Source organism: Myotis nattereri (genome assembly GCF_964212035.1).
Source record: "Myotis nattereri genome assembly, chromosome: 2".
NCBI lineage: Eukaryota > Metazoa > Chordata > Mammalia > Chiroptera > Vespertilionidae > Myotis > Myotis nattereri.
This window is the reverse complement of record NC_138076.1, coordinates 24,178,984-24,203,278: the sequence shown is the minus strand read 5'-3', so window position 1 is coordinate 24,203,278 and position 24,295 is coordinate 24,178,984. Positions and strand designations below refer to the sequence as shown.

Sequence of the window (24,295 nt, the reverse complement as noted above, 5' to 3'; positions counted from 1 at the left end):
GGAAAACACACCCACAAAATTCCCTGAAATCTGAACAGCACTTCCCCCACCTAAAGCCCTTTCAGAAACAAACTTCTGAGTGATTAAGATTGACAGTTGGCTAGCAGGCCAAGGAAGGCAGAGGCAGAGTCCCAGGAACCAACCAAGGTTTGCTGGGCCCCAGGCTGCTAAGGAACCTGTTTTAGAGGGCAGATTGGCCCCTCCTACTTGCAGCCAAGTCCTATGGAGACAGACACAACCTGTGGATTGCTTGGAGCTTCAAGCTGAGAGCCAAAGAAGGACAGTTTCTGACAGTGCTTAGCATCTAATGAGAGGAGCCTCTTCCTGGAATCACACAATGTATGTATGTGTGTCTCTGTGTCTGTGTGTGTCTGTGTGTGTGTGTGTGTGTGTGTGTGTGTAAAGCACACACATGTTTTCCTTACTGTAGACTCTGAAACATCACATCTGCAAAGTACAGTGCCACAGAAGGTTGGGCCAACACCAATGATCGTGATGATACAGAATTGCTTGAAATTAAAAAATTATTCTTGTCTTATGGCTATTCTTACTGGACAACATGGCCCAAATCAATTAATATATATCCATTTTATCTTATTTATTGATTTATAGAGGGAGAGAGAGAAATGGAGAGAGGGATAGAGAGAGAGAAAGAGAGAGAGAGAGAAGAAAAGAAGTATTGATTTATTGTTCCACAAAGTTTTGCATTCATTGCTTGTTTCTTGAATGTGCCCTGACTGGAGTTGGAGCTGTAATGTTATATCCCCAGACACTCTAACCAACTGAATGAACTACATGCCAGAGTCCACACGTATCCATTTTAAAATTATGTTTGTTGTTGCACTTACTTTGTTAAAGAATCATTTTGTCTGAATAACAAGTGTTTCTATATTTACTTTTCAAATAATATTTTTAATATTTTAAAAATCACACATTCATGCCCTGGCCAGTTGGTCATAGTGTGGTCCTAGTCCCCATATCCCAAGGTTGCAGGTTGGATCTCCAGTCATGGCACATACAAAAATGACTGTATGGACCAGCACAATCCAACTTCTGAGTATACGCACACACACAAGAAATTTGAAAGCATGGTCTCAATTAGATATCTGTACACTAATGTTTACAGTAGCATTATTCACAATAGCTAAAATGTGGGAACAGCCCAGGACTGCCAGGAACACACATTGGGGAAAGTATAAGCCTTTCAATAAATGGTGTTAGGAAAACTGTATATTTGCATGCAAAGGAAGGAAATTGACCCTGATCTGGAATCTTACCCCAAAATAAACTCAAAATGGATAAAAGACTTACACATAAGACCTGAAACTCTAAAACAATTACAAGGAAACATAGGCAAAAGCTTCTTGATTATGGTCTGGACAGCAGTATTTTCGGTATGATCCCAAAACACAGGTGGCAAAAGCAAAAATAGACCATGGAATTGCATCAAACTAAGAAGTTTCTGCACAGCAAAAGAAACAATTAGTAGACTGAAGAGATTTTCTATGTTATGTGAATGAATATTTATAAATTTTACATCTGATAATGGATTAGTATCCAAACTATATAAGGAACTCAACTCAATAGGAATAAAAATAAACTAATTAAAAGTTATATAGGTATACTCTGGTATGAAATCTTTATTTAATGACAGATGTAAGTTCTCAAAAATCAAAATGCAAACCATTTCCTCATTGCTTATTGCAGACAGGCTTTGATCCCTTGAGTTTTTTAAAATTACTCTGGCAAAAGCATCATTACCTCCACAGTTGATGGACATTTAGAAAAGGAAATTCTTAGGTGAGGTACTCCCAATCCTGACCCAAGAGCATCTTTTCATATTAATGGAGAATCTGAAATTCCTAATTATCTCCAGGGAGGCTGATGGTTTCTAACCCATGTATAATGGTTTGAGGTATGCAGAAGTGTACCTATCTCAGTAAGAGCAAGATGGGGAGAAGCAACACTAAAGCAAGAAAATCTTACCCAGAAAAGCTCAGCTTTAAGTAAAGAAAGAGCAGCAAACTAGGTGCCACAAAAGGACAAAGATATAGCCTAGATCCCAAGTTACATGAGGTCAAGGACGTATTACCTGGAGACAGAATAGTTATCTATGACCAGGAACTCAGTGGGAGCAAATCCTTGAAGATGAGTGGGATGTTAGTGACTCTCTGAGGGCTTGGGGCTGGGCTTACTTGGCAACACTTCAAATCCCAAGCCTGGAATGGATGGGGAAGGGAATCACAAGGTATTGGAGAGATGTGGACTGTAGGTGTCCTCTGTTGAGATGGGAGCAGTTAGCATGGCCTTTGGCATCTGAGGGCAGGCAGCTGCAGTGGTTGAAGGAATGTCCTCCTTGGGATGTAACAGCCTCCCACATTCAAAAGACACAAAACCACTTATTTTCCACTAAAGGATCCCAGCAGGTAGAAGAATCAGCAGACACAAGCCTACATACTTTCACTCACAGGATTTATTTTGGTTTGTGAAACTGAAAGCTTTAAGCCATAACAAAAGGAGAAAAAGGCAGATTTTTAGTCATTTTTGAATCAAGCCAGTTAATGGTGAGCTTCTTGGTAATATCTTTTCTCCAACCTATGGCTTTTTGACATTATTGCCCAGTCACTGCTGTGAAAGAAATATAGAAAATAGAAAGGTTAGATTTTAACTTAATAAAACTGTCTAATTTTACTATGCATCTACAGGTATAGCATTTAAATTAGTATAATAAGACACTGGTTATACTGTCATGATCCTTACCTGTGTTCCACAAAATTTGTAAACCCATTTCCTTTTCCTGAATCCTTTGTGATAGCCACATTAAAAATATATCATAAATTGGTAAATATATCGTAAATTTATAAATATCTCACTTACACAGTCTCTATGCTTCACATGGATAAAAGAAAATCACCCACAAGGAAACAGAGAGGAAAAGAACAATAAAAATATCGGAAGAAATAATAATAATAATAATGATTAATTGGTCTATTTTTGTCTACCGAGGAGGAGTACTTCTGAGAGCTTTCTGTGCATATCCAACAGGCGTCCCACATACACATATTCAAAACAGAACTCACACTTCACTCCCCTGCATATCATCTTTCCAAAACCAAAGTGCTCCTAGCCTACTTTACAATATGTCATTAGTAAGAGGTGTGATTTTCAATTTTGTCAGAAATGTTCTAGTCTTCATAATTCTTTGTTATTCTACCTCAAATATATCCATCACTGACCACTTACTGGACTTGACCTCTGTTATATCCCACAAAACTTTTTGATTTTTTCTTCTTTTCCAAACCTGCCCTCAGCACATCTTTCCTGTGTAGTCCATACTCTCATAGATGTTTCGCTCAACTCTAGTCCTGCCTGAATCTGACTGAATTTTTCACTGCCTCATTACAGCAAACTATATCATGTTAAATGCCTCCCAGTCTACTTCAAAAATGCTTTCACATGTTCCCATTCATATATGACAAAATGTAAACTCCTTACCAGAGCACACCAGACAATTGTCTTGGCTCATGATTACCTATGTAGATGTTTATCTCTCAATGTTCATACATTTAAAAATAAATCTTAAAATGTATTAAGAGCACAAATTTAGAAACCGGTCTGGGTTTACATTTTACCCTTCCTATCATCCTGCTCTTGATCAATAAACATTATTTATGTACTTTTTCTTAGTTTACATCCAAGCCATCAATTTATTTTGTTAGTTCATCTTAAAAAAATTATTCCTGAAACTGTTTTTACTATTGCTTGTCTGAGGTACCATCCTGTTTTCTCTTAGGTTATTGCAGGAGTTCTCCACTATCTGGTTTCTTCACTTTTATTCTCTGTCCTTGTTTCTTTCAACTCAGCTCGAGATAAACTGACATCACTGTTATTTAACAAATATTCCTGACTTTTTTTCCCATTGGATCATTCTAGTATGTGGAAAGTTCCTGCCCAGATATATGCAAGTATAGCTTTGCCACCTGAATCCCTATATAAGACAGCATTGAATTGTTGCAGAAAAGGTAAAGCTCTATCTTTAATTCTGGAAAAGCTGGATGTCTGCTTTCACACCTTTCCTAGAGAAGGGCAGTGAAATTGATGATCATCTATTTAAAAACATTTTTAAAGGAACCTTGAGACCTTGTACCTGAGGTGTCTCTGACCTTCACTACTTGCCTGCACTTTCTCTTGCTGTGCTGTATGCTTTGCATTTAAATAAAAGCTTCATTTTAGATGATCCTGTGAGTCCTTGAGATGTTCTTTCAAACATCTAAACTGGGTAAATATTTTCACCTTCTTCAATTCTTCACTTACATATCACTTGCTCAATAAGACTATCTTAGTCAACCAATTTGTTAAAAATTGCTATCAAGTTCTTTCATCAACATCAACTCTTCCAATTACCCCTATTGCCCTAATCTTTCCCATCGGATTAATCACTTTCAATACACTATACAATCAACTTATGAAATGTATTTGTTGCTTATGGACTAAGTGCCAAACCCACTATTTCAAATTTTTGAGGCAAGATCTTAATGTAACTATAAAGTACTGATGGCAGATGAAGACTGAGAAAGACCAAAAAAAAAAAAAGGAAAAAAAATGTAAAACAAAGCAAGATATTGAATTTATAACTTAAGATTTTGGAAGAAATCAGAGAAGTGGCAAGATTACTGTATTGCTCTAGGACAGTGATGGCGAACCTTTTGAGCTCAGCGTGTCAGCATTTTGAAAAACCCTAACTTAACTCTGGTGCCATGTCACATATAGAAATTTTTTAATATTTGCAACCATAGTAAAACAAAGATTTATATTTTTTATGTTTATTTTATATATTTAAATGCTATTTAACAAAGAAAAATCAACCAAAAAAATGAGTTCGCATGTCATAAGTTCGCCATCACTGCTCTAGGAGAAAATGACTGAAGTTGGGTGGCGGTGATTAGTTTAAGGGAAGATAATGCAGCACAAGGATAAGACTATGATTGGAGGACAAGGACATGAAAGGAAGACAGTGAGCCAAGTGCCAAAATCCTCACCTCAGGTGTGGACTTTAACAGAGTAATCAAAGAAGTAGAGATTGGTCTAGTCAGAAATAAGACTAATTTACATTCTGCATAGGAGTTATAAATGTGTTCTCTGGTGGCATATGAGGAAACAAATACAGATACATTGACTAAACTCTCAGGGTCAGATATGGAGGAATGACACATAATTTATTGGATGAACTCTGACCTCGCTCATGATTTGATTTTTTAATTCTTCCATTTACCCTAGTAATAAGCCTAATAAGTAATAAGTAATAAGCCTAATATGTCAAATGTCATGATTTCTTTATGCATATGAGTTAAAAATTGAAAACTATATACAGATGCTGACTTTATTACATCTTAGAGTAAGTTATTGTCTTTCTGCCTTAGAGAGTGCATGTAACATTTTCCATGGCCTCTAATACGTCCTCAGTAAATGTAAATTTTATTCCCCACATGTAGTTATACAACAGGCTATATGTGTCAAAATGGTGGAGTTTTTAACTTAAACCCTTGAGTCAGATTACCTTAAACTCTAGCTCCAAAACTTACTAAAATTCTATACACATGGGGAATTATTTAAATTCATATGTCTGTTTTCTCATTTATAAAACAAGAGTAACCATAACCATGGAATCTTAGGGAGAAATGTAAATGTTCGAAAATAATCCATTTAAGTCTATCAGTTAACACATTAGGTAAATGAGCAGGATACATGATAACTCATAACTATTTTAAGAATATATTTAAATCTCTTCAAAGTCACTTCTTTTACGAAAAGAAAAATAGTTGAAAAAAACATCACTGGCTAAAACTGGTTGACATTGACTAAAGAGTCCAAAACAAAATTTGAATTAGCTTTTGTTTTAGTATAGGATATTAACAAGTAATAATGATGATGAAACATGGAAATAATGGGTCTCATCGTGAGGTATAATTAAAGATTTTAAAAATATATGAGCAATGATATTTTGTTAACAGCTTGAACCCTTCATTTCACCTTTAACTCTGTGTATGTCCTGCTGCTATCATCACTGCTGTCTTCTAACATACTAGTAGTTCTGTATAAAAGAAATAACATTAGTTTTAGGTTTAGGAAATATTGTAATCTTAAGCAAAATCAAGAAAAGTAACAAAGCTATATTTGTACTAATAACTCAAAAAATATATATCATTATATACTTACTTCCCATCTTCACTCCATGAGGCTATATTAAATATTTGATCTTTCTAATGTTGACCTAACTACTAAATATATTAAGCTTATATACATTTCAAACTAAAAACCAATCTACTATTTTCTCTATCTTCTCTACTAGGAAGAAAAGAGGGGTATATAAGTAAATAATGCACATCCAAAGTTATAAAGGTAACCTATATGCAAATAGGCAAATATTTAAATTATTATCTATCCGGTTACGATATTTCTACCAAAAACTATGTAAATCACTAACTTTTCACTATCATTCATGAGGTCCTTAGTGAGGCCTCTAAGTCTTTCATCTGCATGTAGTTACTTTTGGTGGTATTTATAGAAACCGGTCTGGGTTTACATTTTACCCTTCCTATCATCCTGCTCTTGATCAATAAACATTATTTATGTACTTTTTCTTGGGGAATAGAGGTGTTGAAGATTTTCTACCATTATTGTATTTATCTCTCCAAAAGTAAGAAAGAGAACCATTTTTCTTTAGCATGGGATAAAGAGGCCCATTTACCTTCTATTCTGCATTCTCATTTTCCTGAATATTCACTAAGCACATTGCAGCTTGTATTGGTGTATAAAGATAAGCAAGTACCTTAATTCTAACTTTAGAAACACATGAGCAATATTAATTATGTGTAAAATGGGCAGTAGCCTGTGTTCTCTCTCTTACTCTTTGCTGTCTAACATTTTTCTTACCTTCTACATATTTTGTTCATAAAATTGGCTTCCCTATCTTTATTAATCTCCATGGCACGCCTGAATGTGGGGTTGCTTGGGAAACAAAAACCTCCTAAAGCAATTTTACCTGAATGGCTTTCTATTTGAAAGGCACTGAGGATTTATTGAGTAGCTTCAGTTGCTCCTGGGCCTATACGCACATGAAGAGTACCTACCTGCCTACAACCTGAAAAAAAAACAAACTATATACTGGGAGTCAGTATTTCTACCCATCAACCCAATCCATCCAAGAATACTTACTTGTAATATTCTGAATTACATTTTAATTTTTTCCATAATACATTTCAATATAAATATAAGAAATAATAAGTTTACTTACCCTTCACTTAGTGTTCCCTCTCTTTTCCAAAATTTCATTTTATTCCATGTAAGAGCAATGATGGCGATTAAAATAAGGAAAGCTAGGAAAAGGCAGACACTGAACAAGAGGACACCTTTTTGAAGACCAGAACGATGATATGTTGTAGGCATGTATGCAACTTTTTCTGAAAATATGAAATAATTTTTAAAGTTAAATTTAATCATATTATAATTTTGATTTATAAAAATGTGTGATTCCAATAATAGTCATACAATGAATAAAATTAAATTTAAAAGTGTTTTCCAATATTCTATGACTATGCCACAAAGTGCATTGTATATTCATGCCACTCAACACATATCAATATCATTGTCATACTTTATTTCAAATCATTACACATATAATCTTTTTTAATATTTTATATTCCAATGTATTTTATCATATTCTGGTCTATTAATTCCTGCTGAAAACAGATGAAATGGATATTACAACCCAATAAGCTCTTCAGTTTAAAAATATGGAGCATACAAAAGAACTGTTTTTAAAAAAATGATTTAATGAAAAATTATTGACATAACTCAAGGTTGCAAAGCCCAATTAATGATAGTAAACCAGGTGAAATTTTCATATTGACTGTGTAAGATGATGTTGTCCTAATTTTGATTATATTAATTAGAAAAAATAGATATTCCTATAGGTGTTAGAAGATATTATAGGAAAACATTTTAAATCTATGAAAACTAGGCCCAATTTAACAAAAGAAATATTCCAGACAACTAGAATACAGAAAACTAAATTAAACGACCAGAATTACCACCAATAATCCTGTGATAATATTACATGTAAATGCAGTTAGTGTTCCCCCCACACAAAAGAGAAAAGTCCAATAACTTAGAAATAAAACCCAATTACATGTTGATAAGCAGTGATTTGACTAAAATAAAGTGATTCACAATGTTTATGTGTTATAGAAATAAATTGGAAAATATACGCAAAAATATTGAAATCATGCAAATATGTAGCAGTCATACATTATGGGAGAACACAATAGTTTTAAAACTCTCCTTTTCCTGCTTCATCCATCAGAAAAGGTCTATTCTCCATTATCCATCTTCACTCACAACATCATATTGGAAGTGGATCTTCTCATGCACTAAAGGCTGATTAAAGAAATTGTACCTATTTATTGGATTGAGAGATACCCATTGCCCTAAGGAAGGTAGGGCTTCCACTTTAGCTCTGATGAAATCTTTTCATTAAATGGTGCTGAACTAGTCCTCTTATAATAAAAATATAAAACAAGACAATCTACATTAGGGAAATAATTTCTTCAAGTCAACAGGAAATGCAAAACTATAATACCGGAAGGAAGGAAAATATGATGTTGATTTTATGAAAATTCTACTCTACTTATGTAGAATTTGCAGACATCATCAGAGAATTGGAGTCCTAGGCAAAGTGCAGCACTTCACTGAGTTAAGGAGGCAAAGCACAGAGTTCACAGCACAGAAATGGCTGGATCTGCAGGGTGCAGCACAGTTGCTCTGTAGATTTGGGACCCGGAAGTTTTGTGATAGCCTCCCAGGTGTCCTTAGTGGAGGTCTAATCTGAAGCTAATCAAAGGCAGCTCTTCCTGGTTTGAGATTGAAAATAAGATATCAGAGTTTGTGCACTGCTGGTAAAAGAGCACTAAGAAAATCCCAATTTCTCCACATCCTCACTAGTAACATGTTGCCTGTTATTTTTTATTATAATCTACCTAAGGAGTGTGAACTAGTGATTCATGTGGTTTTGATTTACATTTTCCTAAAATGTTGAGCACCTGTTCATGAGTTTATGAGCTATTGGTATATCTCCTATGGAGATATGTTTATTTAAACCCCTTCTCAGTTTTAATTGGGTTATATTTTTACTATGGACTTGTAAGAGTTCTTTATATATTCTGGAAACACAACTTGCATATCAGATACAAGATGTGCAAATATTTTTACCCATTCTGTAATTTGTCTTTCACTTTCTTGGTTGTGTCATTTGCAGCACAAAAGTTCTTAATTTTGTATGACGTTGGATCAATCTCTTGTTTCACTCATTGCTTGTGCTTATACTAATTTCCAAAAAGGCTGCATAATTTTACATTCCACCAACAATGCACAGGGGCTCCACTCTCTTCATATCCTCATCAACGCAATATTTTCTCAATTTTTTTATAAGCCTGTAGGTTTGGCCCACAATATCCTATCAATTTGAGATATTGAGCATGTTTTCATGTGCTTATTGACCATGTGGGTAAATTATTTGTAGAAATGTTTATTCAAGTTTTTTACCCATTTGTTAATTTGGTTGTTTTCTTGTTGTAAATCTGTAGGAGTTCTTTACATAAAATGGATATTAATTTTTCATCAGATATATAATTTGTAAACATTTTCTCCTATAACATGGGCAATCCTTTTCACTTTGAGTTGATCATACTCTTTGCTGGAAAACAGTTTTTAATGATTATGAATTCAAATGTATCTATTTCTCTTTGCTTATTTCTGGTCCTATGGCCAATAAATTACTGCAAAACCCAATGTTTTTAATAATTCCCTCTGCTTTCTTCTAAGAATTTTATCATTTTAGCTCTCACATTCAATTTCTGATCCATTTGTAGTTAATTTTTGCATATCATTTCAGTAAACATCCAAGCTTATTCTTTTGCTTGTTGATATATGCTATGCCAATACCATTTGCTGAAAAGGCTGTTCTTTCCCCCATTGAATGATCATGGCATCATTATGGAAAATAATTGGACCATATAAGCAAGGGTTTATATCTGGTTTCCAAAATTTATTCCATTGGAAAATTGCAGTTTTCTGATTTTGGTCTCCAAATTAATATACTGTATCCATTTCCAAGAAGGTAAAAAAGAACCCTGGGGTCCATTTCTTTCTTTTTATGTTAGTTTCTACTGGACAAAACTGAAAATTCATAATTTTTATTTTACTGCCCACAGTGATAAAGAAAAGAATATTGATGGAGGAGTGTATTTTATCATTTGTACTCAGTCTAATGCCGAAAAAAAGAGAGCAGAGCAGACTTTTCGCTAAAAGATATGCAGAGGCCAAATTAACACATTGAATATATTTAATATCATTACCCATTAGGGAAGTGCAAATTACAACCACTTTTAAAACTATAAAAGTCTTACTATCTATCCATCAATTTCAATCATGAGCATGTTTTCCAGAGAATTAAAAATTTACTTTTATTCATAATATTCCACATGAATATTCATAGCAGATCTAATCATGATACCAGTAGCTAAATATTAGCAACCAAGCAAATGTCCTTCATGAGTGAATAATTAAAGAAATTCTGATACACCCATACAAAGAAATACCAATCATCAATAAAAAATGAAGTATTCATATATGCAACAACTTATATTCAGTTCATGAAATTTATACAAGAGAAAGAAGTCAATCTTAGAGACAAATTGTATGAAAGTATTTATATAACATTTGTGAAATAACATAATTAGAGAGACAGAGCAGTTCAGGAGTTGCCAGGAGTTGGGAAAGGAGGAAAGAAGGGATCAGTGTATCTGTAAAAAGGACGAATATTAGTTTAGTGATAATACATGTTGTGATGGTACAGTTCTGCATCTCAATTGTGGTGGCGACTACACAAATTTGAACATGTAACAAAATTGCACAGAACTAAATATGTGCCCCCACATACAGAAGTGAGTGAGTGCATACTGGTGACGATTGAAAAAGATCTATGTATTTTGTCAATGTCCACTTCCAGGTTTTGATATTGGACTATAGTATTGAGACATGTTTCATTGATGGAATCTGACTGAAGGGTACACGAAACTTCCTTTTACATTTTTTGCTATTTATTGTGAATCTATAACTATAAATTAAATAAACACCCAATAAAAGATCATTACATATCTAAAACTGGCAAAACAAAATTGAACTAAACAAACAATCAAAAATAACAATATCTAAGTGCTTGTGAGGTGCGTGCTATCTGTGCAGAGAAACTGGCTCTCTCATTGATGAATGGGGTGAAGGAAAAATGGTACAGCCACTTTTGAAAATAATTTGGCCATTTCTTATAAAACTATAAGTACACTCACTAAAATGATACACTTATTAAGTGACCCAGCAATCTTATCCTTAGCTGTTTACCCACCAAAATGTGACAATATATGTATATTCTATATGTGCAGTATATATATATTATACATATGTATATAAAATTCTATATATTTATATCAGCTTTATTCTTCATTGCCAAAATCTTGAAATAACACAAATAACCTTCAATGGATGAATTGATAAGCTAACTATAGTATATTTTTTTAATAGAAGGCTAGTTAGAAATAAAAATTAATGAACTATTAAAACATGACAACAGAAATGAATCTCAAATGCATATGTCATTCTGGGAAAGGCGAATATCTAGGAGCAGAGAACAGGTAACTACTTTCCGGGAATTAACAGTAGCCGACGACTGCAAAAAACGGAGCCAGAGGAAGGATTTTTGGTGCTAAGTCTATTATGTATCATGATGACAGCTGATGGGCAAATAAGTCTGTTCATTTTTTTTTTGACCCATAGAATTGTATACCACAGAGTGAACATGCTAATGTATATAAATTTTTAAAAGGCAAATATGTTTAATAAAAAATAAGTATTAAAAAGAGAGAAAGGCTGGGATTTTATTTTCAAAATTTCCAAGAATACATCCATCTATAGATTCAAGAATCTCAGCCAATTTATTTCAAACAGGATAAATTCAAGAAAAACACATTTGGCAAATCATAGTGAGACTGTGGGTAATCAAAAACAGAAAATAAGCCTGAAACTCAGACAAAGAGTAAAAGAATAATTATATTATTGAGATGCATAAGAAGAATGACAGCTGTATTCTCATCAGGAAAAGGAAGCCAGGATACAGTGTGAGTATATCTTTGAACAGCTGAGAGGAACAATTTTCAATGTTAGAAATCTACTTCCACTGAAATATTTTTGGCAAATGTAGACATTATAAAACCACTCTAAAGACAAACAAAGGCTGAAACATATGGTCACTGCAAAATAGACCAAAAAGAAATACAATAGGAAGTTTTTCAGTCTGAAAGGAAATGACCCATAGGGAAATTTGAATGTGCTGCAAGAGTTGAAAAGCCCCCAAAAAACAGTAACTCAGTGGGCTAATATATACAAATATATATTAATATATAAATATATAATATATACAAATATTAAAAATATTTAGGAAACTATTAGCTACTAAAGGCAAATAATAATGTCTTGTCAGTTTTATAATATAATATATAAATAAAATATATAACAACAAAAGTACCAATGATGAAAAGACATTAGTAGAAATAAGCCCTTATGAGATTTATACATGGTGAAGTTTAGAGAAATATAATATACCACATTTGTATATGAATGTTCACCAAATAAGTGGGAAATTTTGGTACCATCTACTAACCATTTGCTAAAGTTATGAAAGATTTCATTATTTTTATCTTTCTATAGTATGTTCAGCTTAAAAATGCAACTTAGTTATAAACTAGCACATCACAATAGTTAACATCCTTGGGATATAGACTATATAAAAATCTATCACCCATTCTATAATTTAATAGCACCAATCTAGAAAACTCTGCTATATAAATAGAAATGTTTGAGCACCCATGGTTAAAATTAAGGAGAAGTCTAATGGAAAGTTCACTTCTAGATCTGAATTAAAAAGGTATACAACACTTTGATTGACAGTATGATTTATAGAGTAGCCCATATTGAGTAGAGTAGCCCCCTAGCCACAGGTGGCCATTTAAATTTAAATTAAGTAACATAAAATAAAGTGAAAATTTTACTTCCTCAGTTGCACTATCTACATGTTAGGTGCACAACAGCCTTATCAACAGTGGAGATGTAAAACATGTCTATAAGTGCAGAAATTTCTGTGGGATCACACTGATAGAGATACTAACTGTCAGAAATGAATCCCCAATACCCGTCATAGATACTTCCTCCTGGTGATGATGGACTTTCTCTACAATTTGGAGGAGCAAATCCACGAAAACATTGACAAGTATATTCAGTATTGCAAACCTAAAACCAAAAACAAATTGTTTATTTTAATGTGGAAAATAATTCTTAAATAAAATTTAATAAAACAAATGTCCATGCAACATCTTTTCAAATGTCACATGAATTTCCTATTATTTTTCTCTTATATTTTTAAATAAAAGTAGATAACATTTTTTATAAAACTGAAATATCTTATTCTGGAGAAGCATAGAAAGTATGAAGCTAGATATAAATTTGTGGAAATTTGAAATTTTTATGAATTGTGTCAGATACAAAAATTGCTGTGAGAAGACTCAACTTAAAAGAGGGAGAGAGAGAGAGAGAGGGAGAGAGAGAGAGAGAGAGGGAATTAAAGGAAAAATTTGCTTAAAAAGACACAAATAGAAAAATTTATCTTGCTAGTAAATATCTATAAATATGAGCTGGTGTATGAATTAAAAGAGGAGTCAGAGCAGAATAGAGAATCTAGAAGTAAACTTATGCAAAAATTCAATTAAAATTAAATTTAAAAAAAAACAACAGAAAATAAACTGTAACTAATAGGACATTTAAGTTATTTGGGAGAAAATCTTGAATAAAGACTCAAAGGCACATCATTTTTTCCTGGATTACTATAGTACAACACATGAAGCATCAATATGGCAGAAGCCAAAGGCATACTTGGAAACTTTCCAAAGCCTACAAAATTTCTATAATCCAGTCAAAAATTTCACAATGAATGGTAAAATAGAAATACAAATGGAAAATATGACCATACATACATGCTTAAGAACTGTGTCATTAATTATTAAATAAATGAAAATTAACAATGGATTTACCATGTTAGAAAACATTGAAAAACTGAGAAACTAGTTTGGCCAGAATTGGAGGAAATGCACCATTTTTTTTTTTTTCACAGCAAGTGGGAGCAAAAACTGGTACACTATTTCTTGAAGACAATATAACATTACTGAAATTTTTATGGTGCATACATTTGGCCCATCAGATTTTATTGCTAACAATTTAAGAAATCGGATAAGAAACTCTGCTCTCACAAAATATTAGACCATAAGTTATATGTGTAATGTAAATATATTGTATGTATTTAAATATATTTCAGTAACATACACTTAATTATAATTTTATATCTATGTATAAATGTGTCTATATAATCTTTAATAAATATATTTCCAAACGTTTACATTCTTGATGTAACGTTTTAAAAGATTGTTTTATATTGTATTTTGTACAAAGTTCAAAGCTTATGAACTCATGAGACCTATAACAATCTTATTGAACACATAATTCATGTACATAAGTATAAATTATGGAAATTGCTTTCCTTATTTGCCTTTAATTTTCCATAAGAAATTTCCACATAAATTAATTCTGAACCTTATTATTATCCTGGAAATGTTATTGACATGAATTTTTTAAATAAAACCATACATAGGCATTACCTACCCCATTTCCACGGCAAATCACTGTGGCATTACAGAGTCGACTATCTTTGTGGGTACTCACAGGTTGACAAGATCCATTCAGACAAACCTACCATTTTAAAAACAAGCAACAATAACAACCACCATGAAATGTAAAGAGTTGAGCAATCATTATTGCTACAAATAGATGCTCAAGATTTGTAAGTATAGGGATGTGCAAGCGTAGGTTTGCAGTTGTTAGTATTGAAAAAGACATGCGGGTAACAATTATTTACAATATTTACAGATATTTGTAGTCTACTCTGCATTTTACATACACATGACTGTAAACCTACATTTGCCCACCACTGTGTATATAAAACACATGAATCTGTTGAATAAGAGTAGTGAAAGCAGACATACCTGCCTTGTTCCTTATGTTAAGAGAAGCATGTTTAGTTTTTGCCCATTGAATATGATGCTGACTGTAGATTTTTCATTCATGGCCTTTATTATGTTCAGGTATGATCACTCTATTCCCACTTTGCTGAGAGATTTTATCATAAACTAGAGGCCCCGTGCATGACATTCGTGTACTGAGTGGGGGGCAGGGGGTCCCTCAGCCCAGCCTGCAACCTCTCACATTCCGGGACCCCTCAGGGGATGTCCACTTACCAGTTTAGTCTATAGGTCAGTTTATCTATCCTTGTTCCAATATTGCATTGTTTTAATTACTTTAACTTTACAGTATGTCTTGATATATAGTAGTATAAATGTCCAGTTTCCATTTTCATCTTTAAAATTACATTCGCTATTTTGTATTTTTGGCCTTTTGCATTTCCATATAAACCTTTAAATCAATCTTTCATTTTCCCAACAACACATTTCCCCCTTCCAAAAAAAAAAATTCCTGCTGTGATTTGGATTCTTGATAGTATCATATTAATCAATTGAATTTTGAGAACATTGACATGTTAAGTCTCCCAATTAATCAGTACTGCTTACCCCTCATTTATGTAAGTCTTCTTTGCTTCTCTAGTAATGCTTTGCAGTTTTCAATGCAGCGGTTACTTGCATATTTTTCAGGGATCATCCTAGGTTTTAAATGCTTTTGAATGCTATCAAGGCCACAATATCTTGATGCTAAGGCTACTTCTAAAATCTTTATTTTTTACTTGTTATAAAGGTACAATTACTAAGACATAAAGTCACAGGCTTGCTACAATCTTGACTTGGGGATGACCAGCAAGACCACTTAAGCCAAAGATATCACTTCTACTTTATTAAAATCACAACCCACAAAATTTCCATGTGCAATCCAAACAGCAGAAATGCATGTTTTCAAGGATGTGCTCTGATTTCTCACTCACCATAATTTTACTAATATCCTTCCATGTCATTAAAAATTACATGCAAGTGTTATTTTAGAAAGAAATAGCGTATTGGATAAACTTTAATTTATCTGACCAACCTATAATTGTCATTTAACAAGTCTTCATAACTCTTCTCTGTTATAACAAACATCATAATTGCTCTATACCCATGAATAGTTCCTAATATCAGAAAATTAATTTCACAGTATTCCATTAGCAATGGATAAAAAAATATGACATTTGACTCCTTACACATTTCCCAATCACTTTCCAGAAAATATGTGATAATTTATACTTACTTTAGAATGATAATGTTATTCTTCTCACCATCAGATATTACTTTCAATGCCCAAATGCTAACTTGCAAACAGTAAGCTATACTGCACACATTTTATATATGTCTAACCACTATGCTGTATATCTGAAATTAATATACTTTTGAAAGTCAACAGTTATTGAAAAATAAAAAATGTTTAAAACAACAACTTAATACTAAGTGATTTTGTATTTATGTCGTCACAAGTAAGGTGAAACATTTTCATGTTTCTTAGTTATATGCTCAATATTATGAGTTATTTTTGCACTGATATGGGCAAAACACGTGTGGGGATGTGTTTGAGTATGCTTGTATGCACACATACATAATATACATAAATATTTTGACATACTTATATACTCTAAGATGTATTCTCTGACAAAGTAGATGTCCAACAATTCAATTCAACTCAATTCTGACACTATCTACCTAGAGTTAGAATCAGATCCACACATTAAAGGGCTTAGGCCCATAAGGTTGCCTCCACTTCAGATACTAGATGCAAGTCCCAGACCACCCTAATTTTGACCAACCGTCTAGACATTGGAGGTTCCCATAAACTCCTACTCAGGTTTCATAATTTGCCTATTTGGCTCATAGCAGTCAAAACAACACTTTAGTTATGTTTACTGGTTTATTAAAAGCCTACAACTCAGGAACAGCCAAGTAGAAGAAATATAAGCTATTTGTGGGGTCGGGGGAGTTAGTTTCTATGTCCGCTCCAGGCATATTGAAAGCACAGCAGGTGATGAGTTCATCAACTTAGAAACTCTCCGAATCTCACAGTCCAAAGTTTCTATAGAGTTCACTCTTCAGCCATACCATTCCCCATCATGGAGTTCTGTTCTGTGGGGCTGGGTTGGGAGGGTGGCTAAAAGTTCCAATCCTCTAACCATTTAGTCTCTTTGGTGGCCAGCCCAATCCTAAAGCTATCTAGAGGCCTCTCCTAAATCACTCCATTGGTCTGTTTGGGCGGGAATGAATAACACAAAACATTGTTTGTTATCACTCAGGAAATTCCAAGGGCTATGGGAGCTCTGTGCCAGAAACCAGAGACCAATCCCAAAATATATTTGACGTGTGTGTGTGTGTGTGTGTGTGTGTGATGTGCACGCACACATGGGCGTGTGCCATTTCACTGCTTTATTTTCTAATTAAATAATGATTAAATTAGTTAATAAAGTTCTGTGTTTACTCTGCCTTATTTATAGTAAACACCTTTTCACTTTGCTTTAAATGATCTTTGAAGGGAAGATATATTACTTTATAATGCTGTGGACAGAAAGGGGCCATATGCTAAACCTGACAGCTCAGGAAAGGCCTGGATTGTGGGTTTTATAAACTCAGAGACAGAAAGTAACCACATAAGATGGTCTGAAACTAAAAATTTATAACTAAAAGCGAGTCTTCGTGTGTATTCATGTCCTAGGCTAGAATCTTCCTTGACAGAGGTCAGTATTTACCATAACTGAGCCTATAGATTGTCTTTTTGCATCTAAAATAACATACCTTAGGCATGTCAGAGTAATTTCCTTTTTCAGACCCCTCAGAGCACAACTCAAGGTTCTGTGGTCTCTATACCAGAGCTAGAGACCACAGAAGCCCTCAGTGCTACCTTGCTCCTGCATACTATCTCCACGTGCTCTAAATATTCATTATCAACCCTCCTGTGCCCACCAATATAAAAGAAGTATGTGTCTATTTGTATTACTTTTTATCCAGTCTCACAGATTTCCCAGCTTTGCTTTCTCCAGCCTGCCTAATCTACAACCAATGGATTTCAGGTAACCACCCCTATAACTTCCCCTTTGATTCTGATGTATAAAATAAGCAGTAAAACTGCTATTCTCCAGAGCACTTTCTCAACCTATTGAGATTTTTCATCCTGGCAATTGTTGTCAGTTTGGCTCAAATAAACTCTAATAAGATTTTTTCTAAGCCTGAACATACTTTTGCCAACAATGTAGCTAGTATCAGTAAGTTCCGTTGTAATTACTTTATTATTTTTATGTTAAAATGTCTTTGCATTCTGAAATAAATTTACTCACTTCATTTTTCTTCTTATTTTTTTTAATTCTTAAAATACTTCTTCTCATTGTAAATTATTTTAATTAAAATGTAAGCTAATTATGCATGTTTTTCTTTAGTCAATTATTTTTAGTGATAATAGTCTAAAAATCATTTATCATGTTTCTTAATGTTTTTAAGAAAAATAAATTAAATAAAGCTTAGATTCTTTTATTATTGTATCTTGTTGGAGGGTCAAATTTTCAACAAGTATATTATGCTTTTGGAGAAATAATTAGGGGAGTAGGCTAATAAGCAAGTAAATAAATGTTTTACTGTCATTATAATCAAATTCATTCTAATTAATTATTGTAAGACTAAATACTTAGGGTGTCTTTTGTTGTTGTTCTTAGTATTCAGATTGTTCCATTCTAATTATTGGTGTATTATTTGATTCTTTTTTGTTCTCTGTTTACACAAATTATTGCAGACCAAATCCTAGCCTAATAAAGAGGCTTAGATTCTCAAGTGTGAGGCAACCAGTTTAAATATCTATAGCAAAGTTCATAATAAAACAGATCATAAAGCAAGTGATCCTTTGACCAGCAGAAATCTGACCTTTGAATCTTAAGATACAGTGACCAGTTTGTATGATTGCAAATAAAAAAAATCTTAATATTCTCTCTCTCTCTCTCTCTCTCTCTCTCTCTCTCTCTCTCTCTCTCTCTCTCTCTCTCTCTCTCTCTCTCTCTCTCTCTCTCACACACACACACACACACACACACAGGCACTCAGACACATACATCATATAAAATCAAGAAGAATTTATATTTACCCTATCTTCACCACATATAGTGCCATCAGCTACGCGGGTTACATCCACTTCTCCCGCTAATAAAGGATTTCTCAGTTTTGCTGACATACATACATAGCCTCTAAGGTAAGTATATTGAATATCAAATGGACTCCATGATATTACCCGTGAGTTTGTCCATTGACAAACTAACTTTGCACAAAAGGTATCCCTGGCAATATAAAGCAGAGAAAAGTTCCCACGTGTCACTTACTATAAGACTAATGTTTTAGGTAAATAATAATTCAAAGTATGAGGATAATTCAGAATGTTACTCAAACCATAACAGCAAGGCTATTCAGTGCATACACCATCTTATGAAGAGCAACATATAAATTTGTCTGTATGTACTATAGTCATCTTTCATTTGAATTAAGTGACTCATTGCAGAAAACATATACACACAAATACACGCATTTGAAAAATGGATAGTTTTTTTTAAAATACACACTGAAAATGACATCGTTTGTTGTGAAGACAGATTCCAAATGCATCTGCGAGATAATTCACTTCTTCTATACATACATACGCAGCACTTTTAGCAACTGAAAACATAAAGTTCCAATTAGTCATCTCAAAAAAACAATTAAAACTAAAAATATGGTATATTAATATAGAGACAGCTGGACAGCAGCAATGTCCAGTCAGTGGGTGCCATGTCCAAATTTTTGATGTCACCTATTGGCTCTTTGAGAGTGAGAATCACTCCCCAGAAACTACCCACTTGAGAAGGGAAAAGTTGGTATCAATTTGCAGAAATGACTAAGAAATCAGTCATTTGATTTAATATCTACAATTCTAACAATATATTCCCTTTGCACCAATCATCTGAATTTTCACAAATGTCCTAGTGTCTTTGTCCTATACTTAGTAATCCTATTTTGCCTCTTGACATAATTCAAAGGTGCTTTGATTTGCAATTTTATTTTTAAATTTGGATTTAAATAAACAATACCTTTCCTTGTGGTTAGGGTGAATTACTGACTTTAGAAAAATACAGTTTAAAAAGGAATCCCAGAAAAATAAACACAACTATTACATTTTCCAAATAACTCTGCACACTGTTTAGTCGGTTCTCGGCATATTCCTTTATAGCAAAAGGCGGTATTATTATTGCATGGTTCTAAATCAGCAGATTTTACATCCAACGGACAAGTCTCATAAATTCCATTACAAAATTCTGGAAAATCACATGGATCTATGCCTTTCCGACATAGACGTCCTCTTTCTATCACCTGTGAGACAAATAGAGACAATTTTTTTGTAATACTTCTTATACAACGACAAACTGCTTCACACATGACAATTAATCAAGTCTTACCACACTACTCCAAGTAAGGTATTGTTATCTTCTACTATAATTTAGATAAACTGTCATTATAGTTAAGAATGATGAAAGATTAAATGACTTGTCAAAGATCACATACCATAGTTCAGTACTGGAGCGGTATAACTCAAATTACTAACTGATGGTATTAACATTAAGCACAGTCACTGTTCATATTATCCACTGAGCACAACACCCTTCTTTTGAAATAATTTACTAGGGGCTAATCTATTATGAAGTTTAACTAAATATGAACATAATGGAATCAGGTCATGTATTCATACCAAATGCTAAGTTCGGAGACAGTATGTATGCAATTTTCTGAAAGATGCGGAAATGTTAAACACATAAGTCAACATTCTTTTTTAATTTTCATCAGAAAATGTTGCATTGCCTTTACATTTTTAATGTTGACACTATTGCAGGTGTCTCAGATTTCTTTGACACTTTCACACACTCTTGCCTACCCCTCCCTTGACCTTCACCACACTATTGTCTGTGTCCATGTGCTATGCATATATGTTTTTTACCTAAATCCTTCACCTTATTTATCCAGTCCCTTCTACGCCCCTCTCCTCTGACATTTATCAGACTGTTCCATGTGTCCCTGCTTCTACACCACTGCAAAAAAGAAGGAACTCATATTTTGTGACAGCACAGACGGACTTGAGGGTATTATGTTAGCAGAATAAGCCAGTCAGAGAAAGACAAATGCCATTTGATCTCACTAATATGTGGAATCTAATGAACAAAATAAACTGATGAACAAAACAGAACCAGAAGCATGGATGCATTGCCTTTAAAATAGTGTTGAGCTCTCTCATATTTTCTAGTAACTTCCAATGCGAGAACAATGGGAAATTTAAAATTGGTTTCTAGTGACATAGTAAGTGGGGGCTGTTACCAAAGCAAAAGTTCTAGAATGAAGTCTTTTAAAAAGTCTGGTGCTCAGATTTTATGATTACACCTAACTGTCAGAGAAAAGGGGACACTGTTCATTTTTTTTTTTATCTTTCTGAACGAAATATGTTTGTAAAGTACTAACCAAAAAGTGTAAATAAGAATCCAAATAGACATGTGGATTCTATTACCTTTTTAGCAAATTAAAAGTTTACTTAAAAGCTCTAGAAAAATAGATTGGAAAGAACCCAAATGTCTATCAATTAATGAATAGGTAAGTTGTGGTATATACATACAACAGAATATTTTCATCCAGATATGGGAATGGTAGACTGATATATAATCTAAGAATGAATAAACTTTTAAATCACTGCATTAAATGAAGAAAGCAAGACACTATAGGTCATTGTGTGCTTCCACTTACATGAAATATCTGGAATAAGTGAAACCTGAAAGGCAGTACTCACATTGGTGGTTGCCAGAGACTGACAGGAAGGGAGAAAGGAGAGCATATTCGTCTGTTTGGACGATAAACATTTTTTTGGAGCTAGCTAGAGGTGGTAGCTGCACAACATTGTGAATATTATAAATGACATTAAATTGTTCACTTGAAAATAGTCAATTTTATTTTTTATGATTTTCACCTCAATATTTAAAAAAGGGTCTAGTGAAAGCTCTCATAGTCATAATGCTGTGGTGATTGATACTAAATATTTACTTCAAGATCAACAATACAAAATATCTGATATCAGGCTATGCATATTCATTTTTCAACTTTAATTCTTGGGACTAATTGTATCCTGATACGCTGTACTAACTCAGTTGCTAGTTTTTACCATAATCCTAAACTACTGCTCAATGGACATCATTCTAATTTCAAATAATTTTTCTTTCAGGACCTACTCCACCTCTACCATGAGGGGTTATAAATCACGAATCTGCTTCGGACTCAGGATGATAATCAGAACACTTCTCCCTAGACACAGGGAGTGGAAATTTAACTTAGCAGGATCAGGCATGGTTTCCTCCATTACCAAACATAGAGGCAGATGTTGGAAAAGAAAGGATCTCTCTACGCTTCTGAAATATTGGACTGTGGACTAGAAAACCCAGGAGGTGCAATGAGCTATCTGTATTATATATGCAGAAACCTTGTTTGAGCCCTGTCAACAGAACTGTGAGGATATTCAATAGATGTCCAGAATAAGAATTCTATTGTTCCTGTTTGAAATCTTCACCTGAGCATGAAGTTGAGCTTCATGAGTGTTTGTTTGTTTTCCTTTGCTTGGCCATTATCAAGATACAATCTTTTGTGACAGCAAGAATGGACCTAGGGAGTTTTATGCTAAGTGAAATAAAAGCCAGTCAGAGAAAGACAGATACCATATGATTTCACATATTTATATGTGGAATCTAATGAACAAACTAAAGCAACAAACTCATAAATTCAGAGAACAGACTGATAGTTATTGGGGGGGAGGGGGTTTGGGGGCTGGGTGAAAAAGATGAAGGGATTAAACAGTACAAATTGGTAGCTACAGAATAGCCACAGAGATGCAGTTTTCAGCATGGGGAATATAGTAAAAAGTATCAAGAAAACTGGGTACAGGGCTAGGTGGGCAGCAGGGAGTCAACTCTGTAAAGTGCATGGGTGTTTGGCCCCTCTCCTATACATCTGAAACTGGTGAGGAATAGTAGTAGATGTAAACTGTGGTTGAAAATAAAATAAAAATTAAAGGAATTGTGTCAGGTAGAAAATTTTGTTTCATATAGTATTGACTAAAAATGGGCAAATGGCCCATTGATTATTTCCCAAGAATAAAAGCCAGAATACTATTCCTTATTTTTTCTTTTTTAATTATAAAAATCTTTTATTTCCTGGCTGGGATCAAACTTTTTAAATCTTTATTGTTGGAAGTATTACAGATGTCCCTGTTGTTGTTTTTCTCATTGACCCCCTCACCCTGCACTTGCCCCTTCAGGCCATCACCACTCTATTGGCTGTGTCTGAAATAGGAATTTTTAGGGGTGAAAAAAAGACAGGATTAGGAAATTTTAGAAATTAAGGGAACCATGGAAGAAGCACAGGGCTGCAGAGCAGCAGAAGGTCTATATTTATAAAATAAAGGGAAGGAAGCCCCTCATTCAGAGGAAGAAGAAGACCCAAAGGGGATAGGAAGACAATAAGGGGGGAGGGGAGGAAAACCTCACATGTCCCATGTGAGATTCGACCTTTGAGCTCAGGAGTTACTATAGTAACCAGTCTAAGGGAATAGTGACCAATCAGAGGGGATATCAAGGCACAAAGACCTACATCCTTTATAAACCATGGAAACAGGGACTCCATGGGACTCTGTCCCCCTCCCCAGGTGGGAGTCTGCTGTGAGATTCTTTTCCCTTCCCCACGTGGGAGTCTGTACTTTTTCTTCAATAAAATTTCCACCTTTGCTATAGCACCTTACTTCCGTGGACTCATTCTTCGACTCTCTCAGACAAAGAATCTGGGGAACCATCTTGCCCAGGGGAGCACTGCGTATTCCAGTCCAAAACATCCTGCTTCATGTCCATGGACTATGCATATATACATATAAATTCCCAGGTTAATCAACCTTAACCTTCCCTCTAACATTTGTCTGTCTGTTCCATGCTTGTCTCTGGTTCTATTTGTTCATCAGTTTATTTTGTTCCTTAGATTCCACATATGAGTGATTTCATGTGATTATCTTTCTCTGAGAAGGCAGGGGT

General features: G+C 34.0%; 1 protein-coding gene across 1 annotated transcript in view; it reads right to left on the bottom strand.

The window, feature by feature from the left end:
* Nucleotides 1–6,021: 6,021 nt before the first annotated feature.
* LOC308512644 (A disintegrin and metallopeptidase domain 3-like) overlaps nucleotides 6,022–24,295 on the bottom strand; it is a gene marked incomplete at both ends in the record, with an annotated part of 70,835 nt that continues 52,561 nt past the window's right edge. Inside the window, 6 exons of the mRNA XM_081082245.1 lie at nucleotides 6,022–6,091; nucleotides 7,295–7,460; nucleotides 13,275–13,395; nucleotides 14,818–14,904; nucleotides 19,306–19,361; nucleotides 20,363–20,558. Of these exons, the coding sequence (XP_080938371.1) occupies nucleotides 6,022–6,091; nucleotides 7,295–7,460; nucleotides 13,275–13,395; nucleotides 14,818–14,904; nucleotides 19,306–19,361; nucleotides 20,363–20,558 (696 nt within the window). The remainder of the gene's footprint in view (nucleotides 6,092–7,294; nucleotides 7,461–13,274; nucleotides 13,396–14,817; nucleotides 14,905–19,305; nucleotides 19,362–20,362; nucleotides 20,559–24,295) is intronic.